The sequence below is a fragment of the Falco peregrinus genome, chromosome 5 (assembly GCF_023634155.1).
Source record: "Falco peregrinus isolate bFalPer1 chromosome 5, bFalPer1.pri, whole genome shotgun sequence".
Lineage (NCBI taxonomy): Eukaryota > Metazoa > Chordata > Aves > Falconiformes > Falconidae > Falco > Falco peregrinus.
Genome location: NC_073725.1, coordinates 81,016,648 through 81,038,715, shown reverse-complemented (window position 1 = coordinate 81,038,715; position 22,068 = coordinate 81,016,648). Strand labels below are relative to the sequence as shown.

Sequence of the window (22,068 nt, the reverse complement as noted above, 5' to 3'; positions counted from 1 at the left end):
CGTAACATGGGGGACAAGTTCAAGCTTGCTCTGACATTACGTCCCACTTACTCGCAGGGAAAGCAGAGTACGCTTCCCTTGCTCAGCCACTGCAGTGCAGCCAGCTTCCCAGGGTAAATAAAAATAAGACTCTGGCCAAGGCAGGGTTCCAGCCCCAGTGCATACTGCAGGGTACACCCCCGCTTGCAGGTGCTGTTTTAACAGGGGCTTTTTAAACCTTTTTTTAAACCTTCTCACACACATGAGCACCACCGTATTGCCACCGCTCCAAGCCTTCGCCACCCACCTGACTGCCAATCTCCTTCTCTCCTCCAGATAAACAATCTTTTCCTGGGACTGCTGTACTTCATTCCCCAGTGAATTTATTTCAAAAAGCCTAGTTCTGTTGTTTTCATAAAGCCTCGACTGGTTCCACTAGCAATGACTTTTAAATGCACTAATTATTCCCACTTTATTAAACACCAAAGTTTGCTTGCACATTAGCCACATGAGTAAGAGGGATGGTCTCCAGCCTGACAGCGTGCAGGCCCGGAACATCTTTTTAGCATCCTCATACTTTAAGGGGCTGCACCTGCCGCGTGTTGCTTCTGGTTCTGCAGCCGGTTTGGTTTCCAGCGCGCCCAGCCCCGCAGCCACCGCTGCCCGCCGGGTCCACTCCAGGAACCGCGACGGCGGGGCAGCCCCCCGCGGGCAGGCGACAGGCCCCCCCGCCACCATGAACCTGTCCCTCCCGTCCCGTCACACCGCCCTGCGCAACGCTCCGCGCTGCTCCGCGCCAGCGCAGCCCCTCCGCACACCCAGCCCTGCCGCGGAAAGGCGGCCCCGGCAGCCGCCCGCCGCGCCAGCGCCCCCCCCGCGGCCGGACCGCACACACCGCCCCGCTGGGCTGCGGAGAGCGGGCTCATCCCGCCGGGCTGAGGGGAGCGGGCTGCGGGGAGCGGGCTCGCCCCCGCTGGGCTGACGGGAGCGGGCTGCGGGGAGCGGGCTCGCCCCGCCGGGCTGAGGGGAGCGGGCCCGCCCTGCCCCGCACCGCCTTCAGCCCGCACGGCCCGCTGCCCCGCACCGCCCGCGTAGCCTCGGTGCGGCGCTGCACCACCGCCCCGGCACCCCCGCGTAGCTCGATGTAAACACAGCGCGTTACACCCATCTCTGCCTCCAGGCTGCCCCAGCGCCCGGCCCCCGCCCCAGCCGCCGCGCAGGAAGCGCCCCCGCGGGTGGCGAGCGCTGCCGACCACCGAAGGCGAGGCCCTCGCAGTCCCGGCCCGGCAAGACCGGCCTCCGCTGGCACCCCACCGGCAGCGAGGGGCGTCCCCCGCCCCCTCCCCGGGCCCTGCCCGCCGCCTCACCAGGGGAAGGCGGCCATCTTGCCGCCCCGTCACACGGCACCGCTTCCGCCCCGCGGCCCCGCCCCATCGCACACCGCGATTTACCAACGGAGAAAAAGAAGAAGAAATGCCGCTCTTTTTTAAAGATTTAACGTTTATTATGCAGTATGTTTTGAGTAAAAAGCAAGACTGGTGAAAATGAAATAAAAGTACAAAAATAAATACACTTTTATAACGATATCACAACTCCACGCGAAATAAAAAGATTAAATTAAATAGGTATAAATACAAAACATCAAGTACAAACCCAAAATCTGGCACTTGTCAAGAGAAAGGCCTCATGAAAGTTAAAAAAAACTGTGCTACGATGTTTTATTACAGGTAGTGGAGGCATGCTTAAAGCAAAAGGGGTTGACGTGACAGCCGCAGGTGGGCAGCCACTGCACTAGCGCTTCAGCTAAACCTATCCCGACATCGACACCTTGCCTATGCTAATAATAAATACAGCACATAAAACATCCTTGGAAAACATCGATCTTTAGCACGGGTATATCAACAGCACGTTTTGTCACCTGTGACACAGGTTACTCCAAATTTTTTCCTCCTCTTGAGGTGTTTTCTACTCCTAAGGAAAGCCGGGAAGCCATACTGGGTGAGTAGGAAGCTTGCCTCGGGCATTTTCTGTATTATGTCTGAAATTTCAGAGAACCACAGTGTTTGTTTGAGAGGCAGGCCCTCCACCTGGTGTAAACTCCTAAATGTACACCGTTAGAGGAACACACACACACCCGCCACCTAAACTTTCAAAGAAACACCATGGTAAAGAGCCACCGAGCAGTGTCATTCTTCAAAGTGTTCTGGCAGCAATTCTGCCATTTCCCCAAGTATGCAATTTGGGTAACTTACTGATGTCACTAGCTGCAGAGGACAGACTTGGGGGGACATAAAAGCCCCAACTAATGCCACAAGCAAACCAACTCATGCATCACTGCCAATGAAGACTCTCCTCATCCCACCATTCATGTCTCTCTTCCATGCCGACTGTTTAACACAACCAAATTTTCAGTCAGTCTTCTCTTATAACCATGTCAACATGTTACAAAGCCTCCAAAGTTAGGGTGCTGCATTGTACCCATACTGGGGAAGTAATAAAACATAACCCATTTCACATTCCCATTGTCAGTTCTCTACTACTACTGTTACTGAACAAAAGAGTAAGCACTGTGAAGACTTACAGCCAAGCTTTTCTCTCTTGGACTCTGAATGTTAACATCATGTCCCAAGTTCATTACAGTAAGTTACAGAATTCTGCTCCCCTCAACTTGAAGGATAATATCCATCACTAGGAAGACTAAGGTAAAATAAGAGCATGACCTTCTAATGTTATGAGTTTCATAAATACGAGAGTGTGTTTGTTGGGATTTGGTAGGGATTCCCCCCAAAATCATGGTTTCAGTATAAGAGCCTGTTGGATCACAGTAGAAAAGAAACTGCTCAGAAAAACTGCAACTGCCATCAATGAAACGTAAGATCTGAATTATTATTATGGACAATCATTTGTAAGTCTAAAATGGTAAAACAATTAAAATCTTGCCTTCAGAATTTTTTGTAGTACGTACACTTCTCCTCATATTGGCCAAAAGTTATTTCCCTAGGAAAATGTAGTAAACAGCAAGGAAAAAAAATATCCTAGGACTCTTTCAGCACAGTGGTTTGATCTACCACAGCACAGACATGCAGTTTCAGTTCGTCTGTCTGCCCAGCAGCTGATCTGGATCCACCTCTGTCCAAGTCAGAAACGCAAAACATTTTGGCCATTAGTCCTTTTACTGAGGTAAATCTCATTCATACAGAAAGTACATTCAAAAAGGCTGCTGACAAATTTCACTGATGTAGGAGCTTGGTTTTGTTTGAATTAAGGTGGGTTCCCCCCCCCCCCCCCCCCCCCCCCTTATTTAACTGCTTTAACTTTATGGTATGAAACCAAAAATATATACACACAACTTATGGTGGCAATCATACACAGAAGTTGCAATTCTAAGTAATGCAAAAAGCATATGTCAGACACAAGGATAAGAGCAAGTGAAAAAGTCAACTTAATAGTGCCCTGTGGTGGTCTTTAAATAAACAAGATTATGAATCTTATGTATACACAGTAGTATGAATATATAGTAAGTTTTAACATGCAATTTTTCCACAAGTCTTAGAGCTTCAAAGCCCTTTATTACTTCAATATAATTGTATTATATTGTATTATATTGTATTATCAGTATTATTGTGTCATTGTCTGGAAATGACAACGTTTATAATTTCTAAATATACTGCATCTTCTATACGCATATGTATTTGAATCAGTACTGAGAATGCCATCATTAAAAAACAGCCATTTTATCCCAGCGAGTGCTGTCGTCTTAAATTGTCACAACATTTGGCTTCTTTCTTTGGGTTCTTCCTGCATATGCTCCTAAAAGTGAAGTAGAAACATTACCATTTCACAATCGGTAGTACCAGGTTTTGTAACAGGATTATCCAACAAAAATAGCTGGAAAAGTTTAAGACAAATATTTTTTAAGCAGTTTAATATATTCAGTGGCTATTTCTAAAATGACTGCTTTCTATTTCTAAAATTACTGTTTTCATAATTTTACATCCAAAACGCCTTACAAGAACTACCTATAGGTTTGAAAGTAACAGCATTTTATAGTATTTCCTTCCTCAAGTAATTCCATCTTTTCTGCTACTCTAAAACATCTACAACTCTGAAGTTTTTAGAAGATAAGACTGTCACATCACCAAGAGATTAATTATGCTATGTACTACTTTTAAACAAAGTAGCAATTAAAAAAAATATACAAGTCAGATATTTTAAATAAATCTTTCCTTTTCCCCAGCTGCCAAGAGACATTTGTAAGTTTCCATAAGTTGATATACACAACCAGAATTAAAAGCGCAGTATGAATAAAGTCATGAGGCAGAGCTCTTATAAAAGGAAAGCTGCTCAAGTATTAAAAAACCCCAATAAATAGATCAGTCTTTCTACATGGAACAAATATATACATACATACATATATATATTTTTGAAAGCCATATTGTGCTATGCATAGCACAAGTATCTTCCAGTAATAAGGGTTTAGCATTGCAGGCTGCTAAAAACTAGCACAACTCAGCATTTGTTAGGTTCAGGCAATTATTGGAAGTGTCCAGCAATGTGAGCAAACACTTACACAAAGCAGTGACAATCATACCACATGGTGCAGAGCAGTGGAAATGGAAGACAGCCATGGAAAAGAAATAATTACCAGGCAATTAAATGAACGTGACAAAGGAAGTGCCAGTCCTTTTTAGACTCTTCAGTTACTCTTTGTCAGAGTTGCAGTAGTTACTTACAGGTGCCCAAGGGCTACATTCAGCACAGTGCAAAGCAGCTTTGGAAATGCCCACAGAGACCTTACCACAGCAGGGTCCCTCCCATGTGAACACTCGTTTCCCACTAAACAAAAAGGCATTCTCACCAGTGCTGTACCCTTCAGCTCACCTGTGATCTCATGGGACAAACAACCAGGCTGACAGGCACGATGCTTTATTAGTGACTTAACACTACCTCTTCACTCTCCTCAAGTGCACTCCAAGTTCTACAAAAACCTCACATACATAATAGGACAGTAAAAGGAAGTGTAAAAAAACCCAGCAATCTAGACTAAGGAATTGGAAGCCAAATTTTATTAAAAAGACTTAACAGACTTTCTGAATACAATTATCACCCAACCTTTTCCAGTGGCAGAGGAGCAATTACATGAGGCCTCTCCTGCGACATACAATTGACCTGCTATTCATACACAGCAAGTCTGACGTCTTCCTTAAGCGCTGGCCTGAACGCTAACACACTTCACAGCACAAACCACCTCACACGGGCAATCTGCTCCCTGCCCAGCCTGGACAGGCACGCAGGAAAGACCATGCTTGGCCAAGTGCTGCTGCCACCCAAACACCGTGTGCGGCTCATGCCTCATCATTCTTTTCCACACCGCTGACTCAGACTGGGTGGACACCAAGGAGATGAATAGGTCTAGTTGTAGCAGCAGCCTGATCTCAACCACCTTCTAACACAATCAGACCCCATTAAATGCCCTGCCTGGCACAGCTCACAGGCTACTGACTAAACATGTTGGTCCTATTTAAAATACTTTAAATAAAAAAATATTTTTTTTAAAAAAATCAACATATAAGACTCTTTAAGGATGTATTAGTTCATACTTTTCTCTTTAGCACAGAACTCTGGAATGAAGGAGTACAAAAGAACAAAAACTAAAATAAGGATTGTCAGCCGATTCCTAAATGAAATGTCTTCTTGCCAGAAAAAGGCAACAATCAGAGTGGTATTAAAGCTACCAAGCACTTTGCAGACAGAATTTAAAACAACAAATCAGAAGAATGGAACAGAAAGAAAAAAAGAGAAGCTAGATGAGTACATCATTGTTTTCTTCTGAGGGTTTGACTCATGTCTAATTTGAATGTATTTATAATCGCAGTATTCTACTCACCCTCTTTCCCTTTTGCCCCTCTAATAAGCACAATTTAATTAGGAGTCAGGGATGAATGAAGACAAACAAATCAAAATATTATGAGTTAGGAGTACAGCAGACATAAATAAATCTCTGCATTACCTAGACCAAGCCACTGCTGCAAGTCTTTGTTTTCTGACATACTCAACTTCTACTTAAAGAAGAGAAGCATAGGCATTTCTTTGGCTTTTTACATTTTCTTTTAAAATTGACTTGAGATTAGAGTTTCTCTGCCTATGGTCTTTCCAAGACAGAACCTCTTGCCTCACTGCAGATGACTTTCAAGGATCTCTCTTGAACAAGACACTTTTATCACTTCCAAAAAACATTTAAAAAAAAACAAACTAACAAAAAAACCCTATTCAACATACTGCCAAGCCTTTCACTATTTGCAGTTTATCCATATATAAAGAAAACCATGTTCTGTTTAAATGTATTCTTCAGGGTTTTTTCATTATCACAAAACTATGGAGATGATTTCTTTCACACCAAGTGTTCCCCATCTAATAATTTCAGAATGCATTTCTATTCATTTAGTGCAACTAAATGAATAGACAACATTTAGTAGTCTACTTATTTATAAAGGAGCATATGGATCTATTGGTATTACACCATGGGAACACGTACAATGTCCAAACACTAAATGAGGTTATGTTGTGCAACCAGAACTAGGCAGCATACAATTGGTTAGATGCATCTGCTTTAAGTTCCAACCCAGCCACCACAGAGGCATTAAATAGCTTTCCAATATTCCACAAATGGCAATAAGGAAAGGCAAAGAGAAATCTAGAGATATCTCAAAGGATTCTTTTCCTTGTCAAGAATCAACTGTCATGACTTAATTATGACTGAGAGAAACTCGGGGACTTACCTAACAAGAGCAGCACAGACTGCCAACACAGAAGAGTTGAGAAAGAATGCTTTAATTGGATGCCTGATGCTGGATGCAAACGTAAAAAACACTGTAGATTATTACGAGCTGAGCATGAATTATATGAGATTGGGGATGGCATCCAAATCTCACATCAGTGCTAAACTTGACACTGACACCACCATTACGTTCCTACTCTTTCACCACCTCTGCAATACTGTCACTGGTAGAGGTCTTGCCTGTTTTGTTGTCCCTGCTCTTCAGCACCTTCATTCACTAGTTAATACCAGATGCAATTTTGCAAACTTGCCAATAAAAACTTGTCTTAATGGCTAGCTCTGGTTGCTAAAATGGTATTGCTCTACTTTATTTTCTTCTTTATATTTCAGAGAGTATTACTGCTTCTGCTCATTTTTCTTTAGTGCCATTGGGTGCAGCTGAACTGCTTTGCTCCATTTCAGTGGTGACAGTACTGCTGAGAGAAATGGTAACAGAAAAATAAATGAACAAACCTTGGTTCTAATCTCATTGCTTGCTTTTTCATTTTCCTCTCTTCAAACTTAAATGGTACAGATATGTATGCATGGTTATTTACAATACATCCTTCTATGGCCACCTGTCTTGACTTCATAAAGTGCTACAAAAAGCCCAAACACTCCTGCACTAAAACTTACAGACACCCTCTGCCAGCATTGCTCCAGGGCAGTAATAAATAAGAATTTACCTTACAGGACAGGTTTTATGCTTGATAGCTAAATATAATTCAGGTCACTATGGAAAAAAAGTTGAAATCCTACCACATTATAAATTTGCCTTATTGAGCCCCAAAACTCCCAATTTTTGTACTTGACTTCTGGAACTCTTATTTGAGAACAAAGTGTAATTAAGATCTTAAACACTTTTAAAACCTAAAAATCATTTTACCTTTTGATAAATAAAGGTTTGTCACTTAAGAAATTTAAAATTTGTGTAAGATGCTCCATAGTGTTTTATTCCCTTCATACCTGAACAGGCTGGAAACTGAGCGCTTTCATACAATTATCAAACCTTTTTAGTAACAGGTAACCAATCAGTAATCTCTGTATGTATGCACAGGAATACTCCACTTTGAAAACTGGGTCATTATGACTCAAACATTTTGTAAGATGCTACAGTAACACATATAATTTTAGTATGATGACTGGGCGCCCACTGGTAAGTCCGAAACCACCCTTCCTGTCCTTTCTGTAGGCTTCATGTTGAAGACAAGTTACACGTGTCCAGAACTAAGAAGCAAATGACATCAAGGTTCTAATCCAATTCTATTTTGACTACTATTAGCTTCTCAAACAGTTACAGTGAATATATCTGGCAAGCTTGTTTAATGACTGGGCATCTGGTGAGTGAAAGCAAATGAGCTGTGCAGTACATTCTATATCCTGTGTTTATAGAATTTGAAAGTGGATGGTTAAGTTACCAGCACATGTTTGATTAAAGAGATAGGTTAGATTTAAGACATAGCAAAGCAGGTGCACAAGAAAAGGAAAACAACATATTGTCCGTTTACTTTTTCTAGATACTAGTAACTTATTTACTATAAGATCCAAACACCAATTTTCTACACACCTGAAACAGCTTTGTTAGACACTCTGCTCTCTGAGGCCTTCTTTCTATTTTGCTCAACCCCCTTCATTGAGGTCTTAGGGGTTCTAATTAAATATAAAAGAGTTAATAAGTCACTTGCAACAAAGTTGAAAGGCTGTATCTAAAAATATAAAGACACTATCAAACTGTGTTTGGCATGGAAACATTCTTATCGTGTTCCACAGAACCTCCTCCTGAGTACGTGTACAATTCCTACTGATGTTATTATGGTTTACGTAGATAACATTAAATAGGAGGACATCTCCCCATGAACATATTTTTTAAATTCTAGTCAAGAAACTGATTCAGTTCAGATACTGTGGCATTACAGTCTACATTTAAAAATACAGATATTTCATTAAGTGGAAGCAAAGCTTCATGAAATGAATGTTACAAATAGAAATGTTGGAACACAGTGTACATGAAGACAATACACAAGAGGATGAGAACACTAAATATTTTCTTGCAGTATAGGGTAAAACAAAGCTTCATCACTCTCTCAACATACTGTGAGAAGCAACTATTTTTACTTTGAACAACAGTTGCACCAGTATGTGTAAATATTATTCAGGAATCACTGTGCTCTTGCACTTCACATTTACTGTCATCTTTAAGACTATAAACATGCTGTGCTCTTACCCTTGTCGGCATAGCAGTCTATGAACTGGGGCATTCTGTCCTTGATTTGGTTGAAGTACACTGTTAAAACACAATTTTTTATTAGTGCTTCTTCCTGTCTTTAAGAAACAAATATCTCATAAGGAATACTGAATTATGCATGCTGTTTCACATTAAAAAAATTCAGAAAGGCTAATGGGTTCTGTAATGCAGACGACATGTAGGCAAAAGTGGCAGGAATTAAAATCCCAGAATAGGATTACTATTTCCACTATTTGAAACATATAAAAAAGCACATCGAGAAAACTCCCTGAACAGTGCCTTGGGTTTCTAGTCATTGATAAGAACATACTGGAAAAAAGGACTGAATTGCTTAAATTTAGTCATTGAAGATTGAACTGTATTAATAGATAGCACTTGTTCAAAACTTTTGGGTAAGCACGGCACAAAAACTGTTTTTCAGAGTTGCCAGGTATCTGACTCTTTACACTAGAAAAAGGTGCAGACAAGCCTCATAGAACAGCTGCTGTCTTCCTGAACAGCAAGTACTGAACCCTGACTTCTGTGATCTAAGCAAACAATCACACAACCTAAGAGCAAGAACTTTACTTCACAACAGAAAGTCACTTCTTGTCTGACAGCTTTCTAAAGATAAGCATATCAATTATTACATGGCAAAGTAAAGGGTGTTAAGAGAAGTAATATGCCAAACAGAAGCTTAAGAGATTCTAATAGTGTATCTCGGAGAAAAACCTTGAACCTGAACACAGAGATTTCAAGCCATCAGTAAATAATTTTTGAAAATAAAATTTCAGAACTGAATCTTTTGTAATTTCTAATGAGCTAATAAAACCATCTCTCAGATCATGCTAAAACAAATTTAATTACTGTCTGTCATATTAGGGGCAGGAATTGAGCTGACTGATGGCAAGTCAGCAGTGCAGATCAAAGAATCTATTACTATAAGGCAGTTCTTCAAAGGCATCCTAATGCAAGTAATCTTCACTCACCGGCTTTCAGGAGATTTTTGTTTTATGATTATTTTTTTACTGGGCATTCCCATTTCTGAAGCCCTAAAGAAATAAAAAGTATTGAAACATATTTAAATTCTAAAATCATCATTCTAGGTCTTAAACAGAAACAGTAAGAGAAAACCTACAACAGGATCGACATCTACATGTAATACTGCCAGAGCAGCACTACAGATTATCACTTTGTACTCACAAGCAAGTGTGACACAACCGTTCAGTCCACTTGTGTTGCAGGATAATGCTGGCTACCATGCCCCAAAAAAACTTTTCTACCAATAATGTATCCCTATTGCTACACTCTTTAGAAAGACTGATAAATAACTTGGAGCACTTTTTACAATATATAAAATCAACAATAAACTAAGTGCTCACCCCTGGAATAGAGCACAAATGCACAACGTAGAACAAACGTTTTTCTCCCATACAAACAGTATCTCTTAAGTAAAGAGCGAACTGCTATTGGTAAGACACCATACACCTGAAGACAATTTTTTTATTGATTCTTCCTAGGAGTGGTGTTAGTTTGCAAAAAGCTGTTACTCCAAACACATTTCACTATTTCCAATGCTCCCTACTCATCCTTTGCACCCTGCCCCTGATCACCACAAAGGGAGAACTTAACATACTTCATGTACTTTTTCCTGTCCAGAGACTTCTGTGTAGCTGTTGAAAGTGTTGCTCTCTCTCTTGGGCTCTTTACTTTATCCTAAAAAAGCAAAAGAACCAACAATAATACTAGTTACTCCTCTTATTGAGCTTAACCCTACCTGGCCTACCTCTACTTAAGAGAAATAAAATTTTTAAAAACCCCAAACAACAAAACCAACAGTGTGTTTTCAGTACTAAGTTCACATTCAGGCTAAACTCAAGGGTTTTTTTCTTTTTTAAAACTAAAGGATCTTCCTTATATTACCAGACTAAAAAGGTTTGTGTGCCATAACAAATTCTTGTTATGCACTTATTATTACTTTCATCATGTTTTCCATTCTGATTTTTATACATCCACATATTCAAAGTTTCAACAGAATAATCTCCTACTGCACCAACCGCTTTTTTTATATTTCAAGGAAGTTACCTACAGAAGCATAATTAAACAACAATTTAGATTTAAAAAACTTTTTCCTGGGTGAGGAAGAATCCTTAAAAGCAAAATGATACAGTAAAGTCTTAAAACAGTTTACATTCTCTTGAATATAACACACCATTTGCCTGAGCATCTTCTCTTTACGAACTTCACGATCATGACGCAGAATATTCATTCTTTCTGATGCCTCCATCGTAAAGAAGATGTCATAAATGTCATACAGAGCAGCTCGCAGCTGGAAATAATAATTAAAATATTAATAAAATATCCAGTCAAGTTAACATTCCCATGGTTCTGATCATCAAGCTCTTCTTACTTTCAGTCTAAACAAAACACTTGAAAAATAATTTTGAAATCTCTCTTAATGTGTCAGCACAAAAATGGAATCTTCTCTTCACAGCCACAGTTTAAATTTTTTACTTTAAAAAAAGCCACTGTGAAGGTTTTAGATATTTATACTACAAAAGCAGAATGGTTAAGGGGCGGAGGGAAAAAAAAGATTAAATTGAGTCACCTGAGCCATTACTCTTTCATGAAGGGATGCATCTTGTGCTGAAACACTTCCTCTTTTTAACGGAGCTTCAGACTGAAAATTTTTAATGAACTCCATAGTATCCTGGGAAAGACAGTAAAATAAGATTAAGCACCAAGCATGGAGCATAATCCTTCACAACAAAGCAATTCTTACAAAATGTACATGTAGGATATAATATTCTGTTTGACTTGGACCTTATGACATTAGAGCAACGCAGCACTCAAACATGCTCACATGACAGGACATTTCCAAATGCTTCTGAAAGCAGAAAATGCACGATTTCATCTGTCAATTGAGGACAGGAACAACAACAACAACCAGTAGTAGAAACTGAATAATATAAAATGCTGATCTTACTTTTACAGTTTGCTTAAGATGTTTCAGTTTTTCTGTCTGCAAAAGTCTACGAGTGAGAAACCCTTTTGCCACAGCAGTGATCTTATCAAACTTCATTTGTATCTCTGGACTGAAGACCTTAAAAGAAGAGAAGAGTTTTCTAAACATTTGATTGAAAAAGCAAGAATTACAAATTATTTCTCAAATAACATCAATCATGTGACATAAGTTTCCAAGTAAGAAACAAGCTGTTGATAACGTTTTGGCTAGGCCACAAGTACCCACCATGGTATTAAATTAGCAGAAGCAATATATTGTTATATGATTATTTTGCAAGAAAAATATCCTATACAGTTCTCCTGTGTAATCAAAGTCAATATAGGAATACTACATTGGGGATACTAAACTTTTCTGTGAGATTTATTACTGCACAGCTATTAGAAAGCAACTAGTTTCTTACAAGAACTAGACAGCTTTTTAAACCATAAATAAATCTTTTTTTTTTTTCCTCCTTACCTGAGTCCACCTAGTTTTGATCCTGTTACTTGGCCTAGACACTGAAGTTTTTATAACTCCACTACCTGATGGACCCCAGAGAAAGAAGGAAGTTTCACTTGTGGAAGCAAAGGCGTTAGGCGTTGTAGCATGAGCAAAACCTGCATGGAAAGCAGAATATACAGTTCAACACAGACTTCTGTCCATAAATTAATGACTATGGGTGCACATACACTCAGCTCAGAGGTAGCAAGCAGCTTTGTTCACAAGGTCAATTATATGCAAGAAGCAACCTGAATATTTCTGATTCATTTCCTAGCAAATTTTGCTAAACAGAAGACAAATCAAAAAATTTCACAGCGTTCTGGAACAGGTGAGAGGTGTCCCATCAGCTATAGCTGTACCTCCTTGCAGTCAAGACCCCTTGGCAGAGCCCCTCTAATGCTTCTACACAAATGAGAATGCCTGGCCCACTGCTGCACAGCTTCGTGGCGTAAGGGTGAACCTTTTGTGACATGATGCAGACATCCTCGCCTCTGATCTCTGATAAGTTTACTCTTAGCTTGTTTTCCTCAAATATGCCCTATAATAATTATAAAACAAATGTAATACATGGAACAGTAAAAGGATAGATGAAACCACACTAATTGCCAGCTAGACAAAGACTCAATGCAAATTGGTTTTACGTATGCTGTCAACAGCTGAAAGCAGCAGCTGCCCACACCACATATCCTGACCAGCAAGTGCCCTAGAACAGGAATATTTATCAATACAGTGGGGCAGCCGGTACAGTTAAGCACTAAAGCAAAACATATCACAACATTTAATCTATGTTCTATCCTCTCAGTTTTACCAATGCTGGTTGAGTTTGCATTATGGACTGTCTTCAGCTGGGACTGCACACTTTCCAGCAAGCCACTTTCACTTTTTTTCCTCCACTCCAACTCCATTCTACTGTTAATATTCACTTTGGAAATTTCTATTTCTGTTGTAGCAACCTTCTTTCCTGTCAGCTTTCTCTCCTGCTCTTCCAGTTCCTACAAAAGAAAGAATGAACTATGGGACTGTTTTTCTAACTCTGTGAAGCAACAGAATATACATTTTAAAATCAACTGCTTCCGAACAAACTGCATTACAACACACATGCCCTTTGCGTAGAATTTTCCTCTTTCTACCTTACCTTCTGCAATTTCTCCTGTTCTTTCTCTTGTTCAGCTATCAGAATCGACAGTTGTTGTGCATGCTGTTCTTCAAGTCTCTTCCTCATTTCTTCAAAGGCCAACATTTTAGTTTTTAAAATATCATCTGAGAAGATACATTACAAAGAATCAAGTATTAAATAAATTTACATGATCTTTGTCACAGACATACATGCTTTTAACAGGAATAACTTGCATCGTCAGTGAAAAAGTACAACCTATTGTGTGATATCAGGTTTCCACTACCTCATCAGTTACTACAGTCCTTCAAAATATCTGCATGCTCATATTTGTGAGATAAGCATGGGAATGGAACAGCATTAACACCATGTAAGCCTTTATTAAAATAAGGACACAAAAAATCTAGCTGTAAGAATAGGATACGTATACTTGCTTGAGTGAATTAAAATTATTTATGCCACTTCAGCTTGATTTGATAGAGACACATACAGATCTAACAGTTTCGCAATTCAGAGAAATTATCCATATAGTGATTTGCAACCCATTAAAAGGTATTTTCTTTTAACTTACATAGGCTATCTTTTCTTTTAGTAGTCTTATTTAGACCTCATAGAATAAGACATAATTTTCTTAGTAAAACTAAATTCCAATTTCTACAAATGGGAAATCAATATTTGTACTGTCAAACAATACCCTTGAGAATAAGTACAGAATTCACAAAACTGATACACAATGTTCTAGCTGATGTTTCCTCAGAAATTGTTTAACCAAGTTACGAGAAACCGTTATAATGAGTTTTGACTCCAAGCTACTCCTAAGATAGCAATTACTCCATTCTGTAGCAGTTAAAGATGGCTCAAGTAGCAAGCTGAATTTCTGAATTTGTCATTGGAAATTAGATAAATAATTAAGTTACTGAAAAAAGGTAATTTACAATCAATAAAATTTTAGCCTTTTTATATATATACATACTTACAAACATCAATGACCGTTGAGGTTTTTTCTAAAATATTTATTAACTGAGAAATAAGTTTAAGAAAACCCCTCAACTACAGGAAATCTTTTACCTTTTCCCATAGCATCAGAGGCTGCATTCTTGGTAATGTAAACTGATCCCCCAGGGTATTTCTGTTCTTGCAACCACTGCTTCTCTTGTTCTTCCATTCCAACTGTTAGAATGCAGGGACCGTTTTCTTTTTGGCAGTTGTCGGTGTCTAAATCAAGTCTACGTTTTACCTTTTCAAAATTATTTTCTAGAAACTGCTCGTTTGCTGGGGAAACACTTGGAGTGTCCATCTGCTGTCGCATAGTCTTGCTCTGCATCAGTAGCGGGGATGGGTTTTCTACATCATAAGATTTATTGAGTTCCACTGGGGAGTTACATTTAGCATTTTCTAGCAGAGTGGACGGTTTGGTTTCATTCACAGCTAGAAGCTTCTGTGTTACTGTGGACTGACTGCTGGCAAATGGCTCATTCAACTTTGGAGCTACAATATTAGTACTAGTCTCCACTTTATATGGTCCTCTGCTGTCCATCACTACCTGTCCCTCCACTGTAGCTGACAACGTTCCTTTGCTTTCCAAGTGCCCAAAGGAATGGCGATTCGGTTTGCCAACGCCCAACCCATCACAAGGGCCTGAAGAATTCCTGTTGACACCAGGAACTCTGCTAGGGCAAATCATAGTGAAGTCCACCATGAACTTTGGCACCGATTCAGACACATTATTTTTATCTGCAATATCTTGCATGATTAAATCCATCGCTCTACCCTTGCCTTTAGGACTTAACTCGTAGGCATTCACAGGGTTATTTATAATGATATGTCCCATTGATAAAGGTCTTGGGCGCCTTCGGTGCATTTTAGGGCTCATGCTTGGCTCTGGGCTCGGCAATTTGGCATAAGAGCCTGTGAGGCTCCTGACAATGCTACTGTCACGATCAAACATAGAAGTCTTTTTAAACTCTTCATCTGAATCCGAATCCACCAGTGGGGGTGTTCCAACTCTTGTAGGTATGTCCACTTTAGAAAAACTGGAAAAAGTGGACATACTTGTGTTATTTGTATGAGTAGAGGCACCCTGGAGAAGGGCATTCGATTTATTAAGACTGGGTTTATCAAGTGTCAGAGCAGTGCAACCTCTGCCTGTAGGCTTTGTTCTTTCTTTCACAGAGTCAGATGTTTTAACACCATCATTTTCTTTATCTGAATGACTTTCATTCATACTCCTCTTTGAATTACTTTTTGAGCTACGCTTGGTTTGCTCTTTCTCTATGTACTCTCTAGATTTCTTCATCAGGTTCTGAAGACTCATTACATATGGATCTTGGACTTCCTCGTCTGATGGCGACCCTCCTAGTCCCTGTTGCTTTTGCAAAGCATGTGACGCAAGCTTATTATTCACATGGTCAGGAGATGCAGCCCTTGGACAAGGTATATCTTTTGAGAAGCAACTGTCACTTTGCTTTGAAAAAACATTTTCTTCTGCTGCTTTAACTACTTCTGTCACATTTGATGTCACCTGCCCAGTAGTATCTGATGGCGTAAGTTCTGGTGTCTTTTCAAGCTCTGTGGAACCGTGCCTTTCAGGAGAACAGGAAAAATTGACATCTGATAGAGGCGCAAAGTCAATTGAAGCTTTTGAATCTGAATCAGGGCAAGTATTCTCAGCCTCCTGTGCCTTCACATCACCCACACCAGGTCCTTTCCTGATCTGCAAATAAAAATTGAAAATAATCAGATATTTTTGATGAAATCTCAGATTCTTGCAAGCCTCACTTGAATTAAAAAAAAAAAAAAGAATGCTATCACCTTAAAATCAATAAAAATTTTCAGTTCAACTGTTACCAGTTTCCTACAAATTACTTACAATACCTTGCTCTCTGCAATGAGAAAGAGATTACTGGAATTAAAATATAGATTTGACTAATGGCCCATTCAGAAATTTTACTGACACCAAGTATCTGAATGCAAAGATGCTCTTTTCTTCATAAGATAGTCTGAATATAGTTGATTAATTTTATGGCTTCGAATTATCTTGCAAGATCCCTTAAAATATGAAAACCTGTTTATATAAAACTGAAAAATTTCAGCATAGAATTTTGTAAATAAAATTTCATTGTCTAACCTATAGACAGCTAAGAACAAATCAGCATAATTTCTAATAAAGATAGTGAAAATAATTTGTTCACTTCTATACTAATCCAGAGACAATTAAATATGAAGTTTTGTTTGTCAACTACTTGGAAGACAAACTTTATTTAAGTGAGAATTACATGTTACTTCTAGCCAGCATTTGTTTAAAAGGATTTTTACACTACAACTATCCTATAGGTTATCCTGTGTGTTGTGCAAATCAATTATCAAGGGGACACCTTTAGAAAGAAAAAAAAAGCCAACATATTTTTTGTATTGAACATGTTCCTGGTCTGCTCTTCGAATCCCAAGCCAGATGACTGTTGCCATGCTCACCCAGTAAACAATGCAAACTAGTAAGGTCTGCCACCTTAGTAACACAACAAATTCAGTGTTAACTGCACTTGTTTAAGCAACAGGTTAATTTAAAGACTGTATTACAATTGTTTCAGCGACAAATAATACCACTTGATTAGACATATTTAATACTCTTTCAATTTAAACCTCTATTAAATTCATCATTGAAGCAGCAAAGAAAAAACAGTTGCAGTAAAATTATAGAGCACACAACAGAACTATAAGCTGTTGCAAAGATTATTTTAATTCTGTAATCATAAGGTTGAATATAGGTTATTTTCTGATTAAAACATAAGCTTGCAAATAAAGCAAGCTCTAATATCGCGGGTTTTGTTCATTTATTTTTACAATCTAGTTGTTTCAAACATAGTTTGAACATAGTTACAAAAGCAAGTCAGTCATCTGGTGTGGTCTGGCTTTTGCATACACCAAAACAAGCAGTGAAAAGCAGGTCCCATGTGTTACACTGAATATAGATATAACCACCAAATCATCAACTATCTGGTCATATAACATGAAATACTAGAAAATACTGCTTCTGGAGAGTTAACTGCTATTAATTCCATGTTTACATAAACCCCAGCACCTTCCCAAAATATGTGTAAGTAGAGGTTTTCTGTAAAGCTGCAGGGCAGTTCAGTTTTGGACTAACACTACCTGCACATTTTCTAGAATCTCCTGAACACGATCCAATAAAGCTCTTTTCCGGCAGTTCTGTCTCCAGGTCTCTAGGTCCAGTGCTTTCTGTTTATATTGCTGTATTTCCTTTTTCTTTTCAAGGCTAAGCTGCAACCCATAGTGTAAGAAACATGGTTTATTTCACTAAATGCAAATTTCAGTACAGAATTACATAAATAAATTAGAAAGAAAAACAATAGAACAAAACAGAACAATCACCGAAGTCAAGACTTTATGCACATTTTAAATGCCAGCTTCTTTTTAAGCAATTTTTTTTTTAAATGGAAGATGCACAAAATGCCTTCTTGGCACATATGTAAATGAACATTTATTTAAAAGGTCATTTATAAAAAAATTTGCATTAACATTACAGGCTACAGTACCAACTTCAAATGACAAAGACTCTGTAGGACATCTTTCTCAGTCCTCTATGGAAATGGGAGGTTTAGAGCCCCCTGTCACCAATCCTCCTACTCCCACCCAAACTATCAAGCTCTTAAGGAGGACTAGCTCGCACTTGCCCTCTTGAACCAGAGGTGAATTTCACAAGACAGAAATATATGCAAGCAGTCCTCTGGATCCTGTTAAGAACCAGAATCTGAGAGTCTTCCAAGTTACTACTTTAAAACATTAAAATATGTAGTTTGGATAAAAGTCAAAATTACATCTACAAAAATTGGTTTCACAGAGTTCTACAAAATGAAATAGTCTCAAGTTGAATTATGTATTCCTCCTATGAAACCTTAAAATATCCACCCATTTGTAAATGAAGAAAATTACAATATATCATTTAGTCTCCAATGTATATTTATATCATGATTATTGAGTATTCATGTTAAGAGAGTCTCTCCATTCATACTTCCCACCACTGAAGGAAGTCAGCTGCATTATTGCACAAACTACCAACAGACTTCTGTGTGGCTCTGCATTAAGCACAGAATGACTTACCATAATTGATGAACCTGCAAAATACATTAGAGAAAAAGCTGCACACACATACAAGAGAGACATTTACTTGAAAGCTTTTTAACTATCTCAGCATTTCCTATTTGCACTTTTTTTTTTTGACACTGTTAAACAAACTCATGTGTTCAGTATTTGGAACGTCAATATGATTCTACATGAAATTAAGCCCAGCAGTAACATTCATCTGTTTAATACCACAAACACAAGGGAAGTTTTAACTCTCCTTGTGAAGATAATAAATTTCAAGAAATTAAAGCCAATGTAGTCAATGTGGAAAAAAAGTACATTTTCCCACTTTACTTTGTAAAATTAAGGCTAGGAATGCTTAGAATACACTAAGCAGCAGGCCAGACGATACCTCACACTGAGCTGTACCTTCAGTAGAATCATTACATGTGGATGGACATCAAAGCTAGTACCAACAGCATAGTTAGCAGAGAAGAAAAAAAAAACCAAACACCATCACCCCTCAAAAACCCCAACCTTACCAGAGGGGCAAGCACAGGTACTCCATGGAATTGAATGAGGGAGATATTTTTGTGTGGAACAGTGAAAGATATTTCTCTTTTTATTGCCTCTTCTTGGATTCTGGAAAGATGCTTCTTACAGAATACTTCATAGTCCTCCATCTTCATGTTAACTAAGCAGCAAAGAATAGTAAGATGTAGTTTCAATACCATGAACGAAAAATAGCATGACAACTGGTTCTGTAAGACTATATTCTGAGAAGCAAATTATACATTAGAAAACTTAATCAAGTTCCCCTTCTTCCTATCATTAGCAAAAGCTGCAAAACTGTTTTATTTTTTCCCCCCATATAAAAATAAAATCTGCATACATGAGCAAAAAAGATGACCACAGGTACAGAAGAAAGCAAGTATTAGCATGATCAGGACTTGCAAAACTACGCATGCTACAGATAACCTTAACGATTTCCATCAAAGACTAAACCTTTAAGGTCTCCCACGATAGATCCTATCAACTGTAAAAAACCCAATAAATAAAACTGCGGCAAATTGGAAAAATAAAAGAATTAAGCTAGTATTAAAGCAATACCAGCCTTTATATTTAGGGCGCTGGAAGGAATTTGTGTCGCACTCCCGTGAGCCTCCTCCTCGACATGTCCCTGTACGAGCAGACGCGGACACCTCCACCAAAACATACATTACAACCTTGTTTCCTTAAAGAGCCTACATATCTCACACTGCCCATCCCTACCGGCGTAAAACCGACAGCCAAGCGCCACCGGCAAGGCCTGCTAAAGAGCTTTTGTTCCCCTCGCACACCGCTTCGGCCGATCCCTGCCCTCCTCCAGCCGGCTGCCGGGGCACCGAGCGCTCCTCAGGCCGGGTCGCCTCTCCCCTCGGCCGCCCGGCCCACCCCCGCCTCCGGCAAGCAGGCGGCCCCGGCGGGGCCGGGACCTGGGCCCCGCGACCCTCCCTGCCCGGCGCCCCCGCGTCCCCCCCGCCGGGGCACGGCCCCCCGAGCCACCCGGTACCTGCGCGGGGCTCGGAGCCCCGGCCCGGCCGCTACCCGCCGCCGCGCACCCCGGGCACCGCCCGCCGCCTCCCGGCCCCCGCCCGCCGGGCCGCAGCACTACGAGGCCCAGCGCGCACCGCGGGCCCAGCGCTCCTCCTCCGCGGGGCGGGCGCTGCCCCTCCCGGGCCGGGCGCTCAGGAAAGGCCCTGGCCGTGGGGCTGGGGTGGGCCAGGGGTCGGGCTGCCCAGCGCTCAGCCCCGCGGGACAAATCCGGCATTTTCGGGCGAGCTCCCGGGCAAAGGTAGCGCCGGTTTTCAGAGGCACGAGGTGGGGCTGAAGGCCACCACGGTGCTTCGCTCCCCAGTGACGCCCACCCAGGCCTCCAGGGCGTTAGCACAGGTGGAATCTTTACCTAAAGTCCTGGTTCTGCCTTATCACATTAAATACCATATGGCTGTGCAGCCCTGTGTAGGCAGGGCCACAGGTGTGCCGCCAGCAGGTATCGCTCTCACTGGACACGCTGTGATGAGAAAGATAAACATGAGAACTTGTTAATATGCTCTTTGATGAAAGCACCACGGTGTCACCATGGTCACCCTATCCCTCTGGCTGGGGCGGCAGCCAGCTGCTGGTCCCACAGGACTAGGTCACCCTCACCCACCAGGCTGGCCAGGTGGAAAACACATGCTTGCCTACCAGCACTTGGCCCAGACGAAACAAATTTAAATTTATGGAACCATCTAGTTTCCAGTGAGCATTTAGAGACGTTAAAGCTGGTGTTCTTCTTTCAAAAGAACCCAAGTCCTTCATCTGTTTTCTCTTCAGTGTATTAAATATTATTGAGGGTTTTTTTAAACCATCTTTAATCTCAACAAATGCTGTCGTTTATCAAAAGATTTTTAAATACCTTAGACATTCCATTATTTATTATGTTTCTGCACACATATGTCTGAATTTTCTTCAAAAACACCTGGCAGAAGCACAAAACTACAGAGAGAAAAGAGTATCTGAGATGCTCACAGTCAGCTGGGACAATATGGGACAAATATTTACCCCACCTATTTCAATAAATAAATAAATAAAGCTTAAAAGATTGCTTGGTGCCTGTTCCACTTTTGGTTGGCAAGAATTATACACATACAAAAAAAATTACTCAAAATCCTCATTTATATTAGCACAAACTGCTATTTCCTCTGCTTCACTATTCTGTTTCTAGACTGAGCAACCGCAGATTCTTCAGCCTTCACCAAAATCCCAGTCTTGTTGCTCTTTCCTCTGGATTCTTCCCAGTTGTTCACACTTCTGTCACACACAGTGACACACGGAAGGTACCCCCTGCACGGTGCCCGCTCTCCAAGCAGGGGACACGGGGGTCCCCGCCACGGCCTTTGGCATCTCGGCCCTCCCCGCTGCCTCAGCATGTCGTCTCAGGTTTAGCTTGTAAGCAGGCACGAATGGCTAAATTAGCTGCATAATACACATAGTAAGCTATATAACGCATACACTATATAACACTGTATATAGAAATGCGATAATTACGTGGGAAAAAATTACTGCTAATATTACACTTCTAGTTAGTTTGCTGGCATACCTGAGAAAAAAAACCTTTGCGCTCTGCAGACACACAGATCTCCCGCGACTGTCTGGGCAGCGGTACCTTTCCTTCGGTTAACACCCCTTATTCTTCCCGCGCCATGTTTTATGGTCAATAACCCCGTTTTCCTGCGGCACCCGCCCCGAGCGCACCCCAGGCGGTTTGGGCCCCTGCCGCGCTCCGCCGCCTCCACCCGCCCCTCAGCGCCGGCCGGCGGGCG

At 40.6% G+C, this 22,068-nt stretch overlaps 2 protein-coding genes across 7 annotated transcripts in view; both read right to left on the bottom strand.

Moving 5' to 3' along the window:
- The window catches only part of VPS35L (VPS35 endosomal protein sorting factor like), a 56,640-nt gene extending 55,230 nt beyond the window's left edge, over positions 1–1,410 (bottom strand). Inside the window, exon 1 of the mRNA XM_013295160.3 lies at positions 1,347–1,410. Within this exon, the coding sequence (XP_013150614.1) occupies positions 1,347–1,363 (17 nt within the window). The 5' untranslated portion in view covers positions 1,364–1,410. The remainder of the gene's footprint in view (positions 1–1,346) is intronic.
- Positions 1,411–1,459: 49 nt separating this feature from the next.
- Positions 1,460–22,031, bottom strand: CCP110 (centriolar coiled-coil protein 110). 6 transcript variants are annotated; one of them, XM_027778599.2, is made up of 16 exons: positions 21,846–22,031; positions 19,264–19,415; positions 17,789–17,917; positions 14,708–16,352; positions 13,661–13,785; positions 13,334–13,517; positions 12,502–12,641; positions 12,007–12,123; positions 11,629–11,730; positions 11,233–11,349; positions 10,657–10,736; positions 10,010–10,072; positions 9,021–9,080; positions 8,364–8,446; positions 6,759–6,827; positions 1,460–3,789 (listed from the first exon to the last, which is right to left on the bottom strand). In XM_027778599.2, the coding sequence occupies exons 2-16, from the start codon at positions 19,408–19,410 to the stop codon at positions 3,737–3,739; spliced, it is 3,114 nt and encodes a 1,037-aa protein (XP_027634400.2). In that variant the 5' UTR covers positions 19,411–19,415; positions 21,846–22,031; the 3' UTR covers positions 1,460–3,736. The 6 variants fall into 6 exon arrangements, with proteins under 6 accessions (XP_027634400.2, XP_055659779.1, XP_055659778.1 ...); XM_055803804.1 differs by lacking the exon at positions 21,846–22,031 and adding an exon at positions 20,667–20,928; XM_055803803.1 differs by lacking the exon at positions 21,846–22,031 and adding an exon at positions 20,274–20,423.
- Between the last annotated feature and the right edge of the window lie 37 nt (positions 22,032–22,068).

Coding starts and splice junctions, on each gene's coding strand:
- CCP110 (XM_027778599.2), bottom strand. CDS start 19,410: ATGAAGATGGAGGACTATGAAGTATTCTGTAAGAAGCATCTTTCCAGA. Junction 16,353..17,788: donor AGATTCTAGAAAATGTGCAG/GTAGTGTTAGTC, acceptor TTTTATTTGCAG/ATCAGGAAAGGACCTGGTGT. Junction 13,518..13,660: donor AACAGGAGAAATTGCAGAAG/GTAAGGTAGAAA, acceptor TTTCTTTTGTAG/GAACTGGAAGAGCAGGAGAG.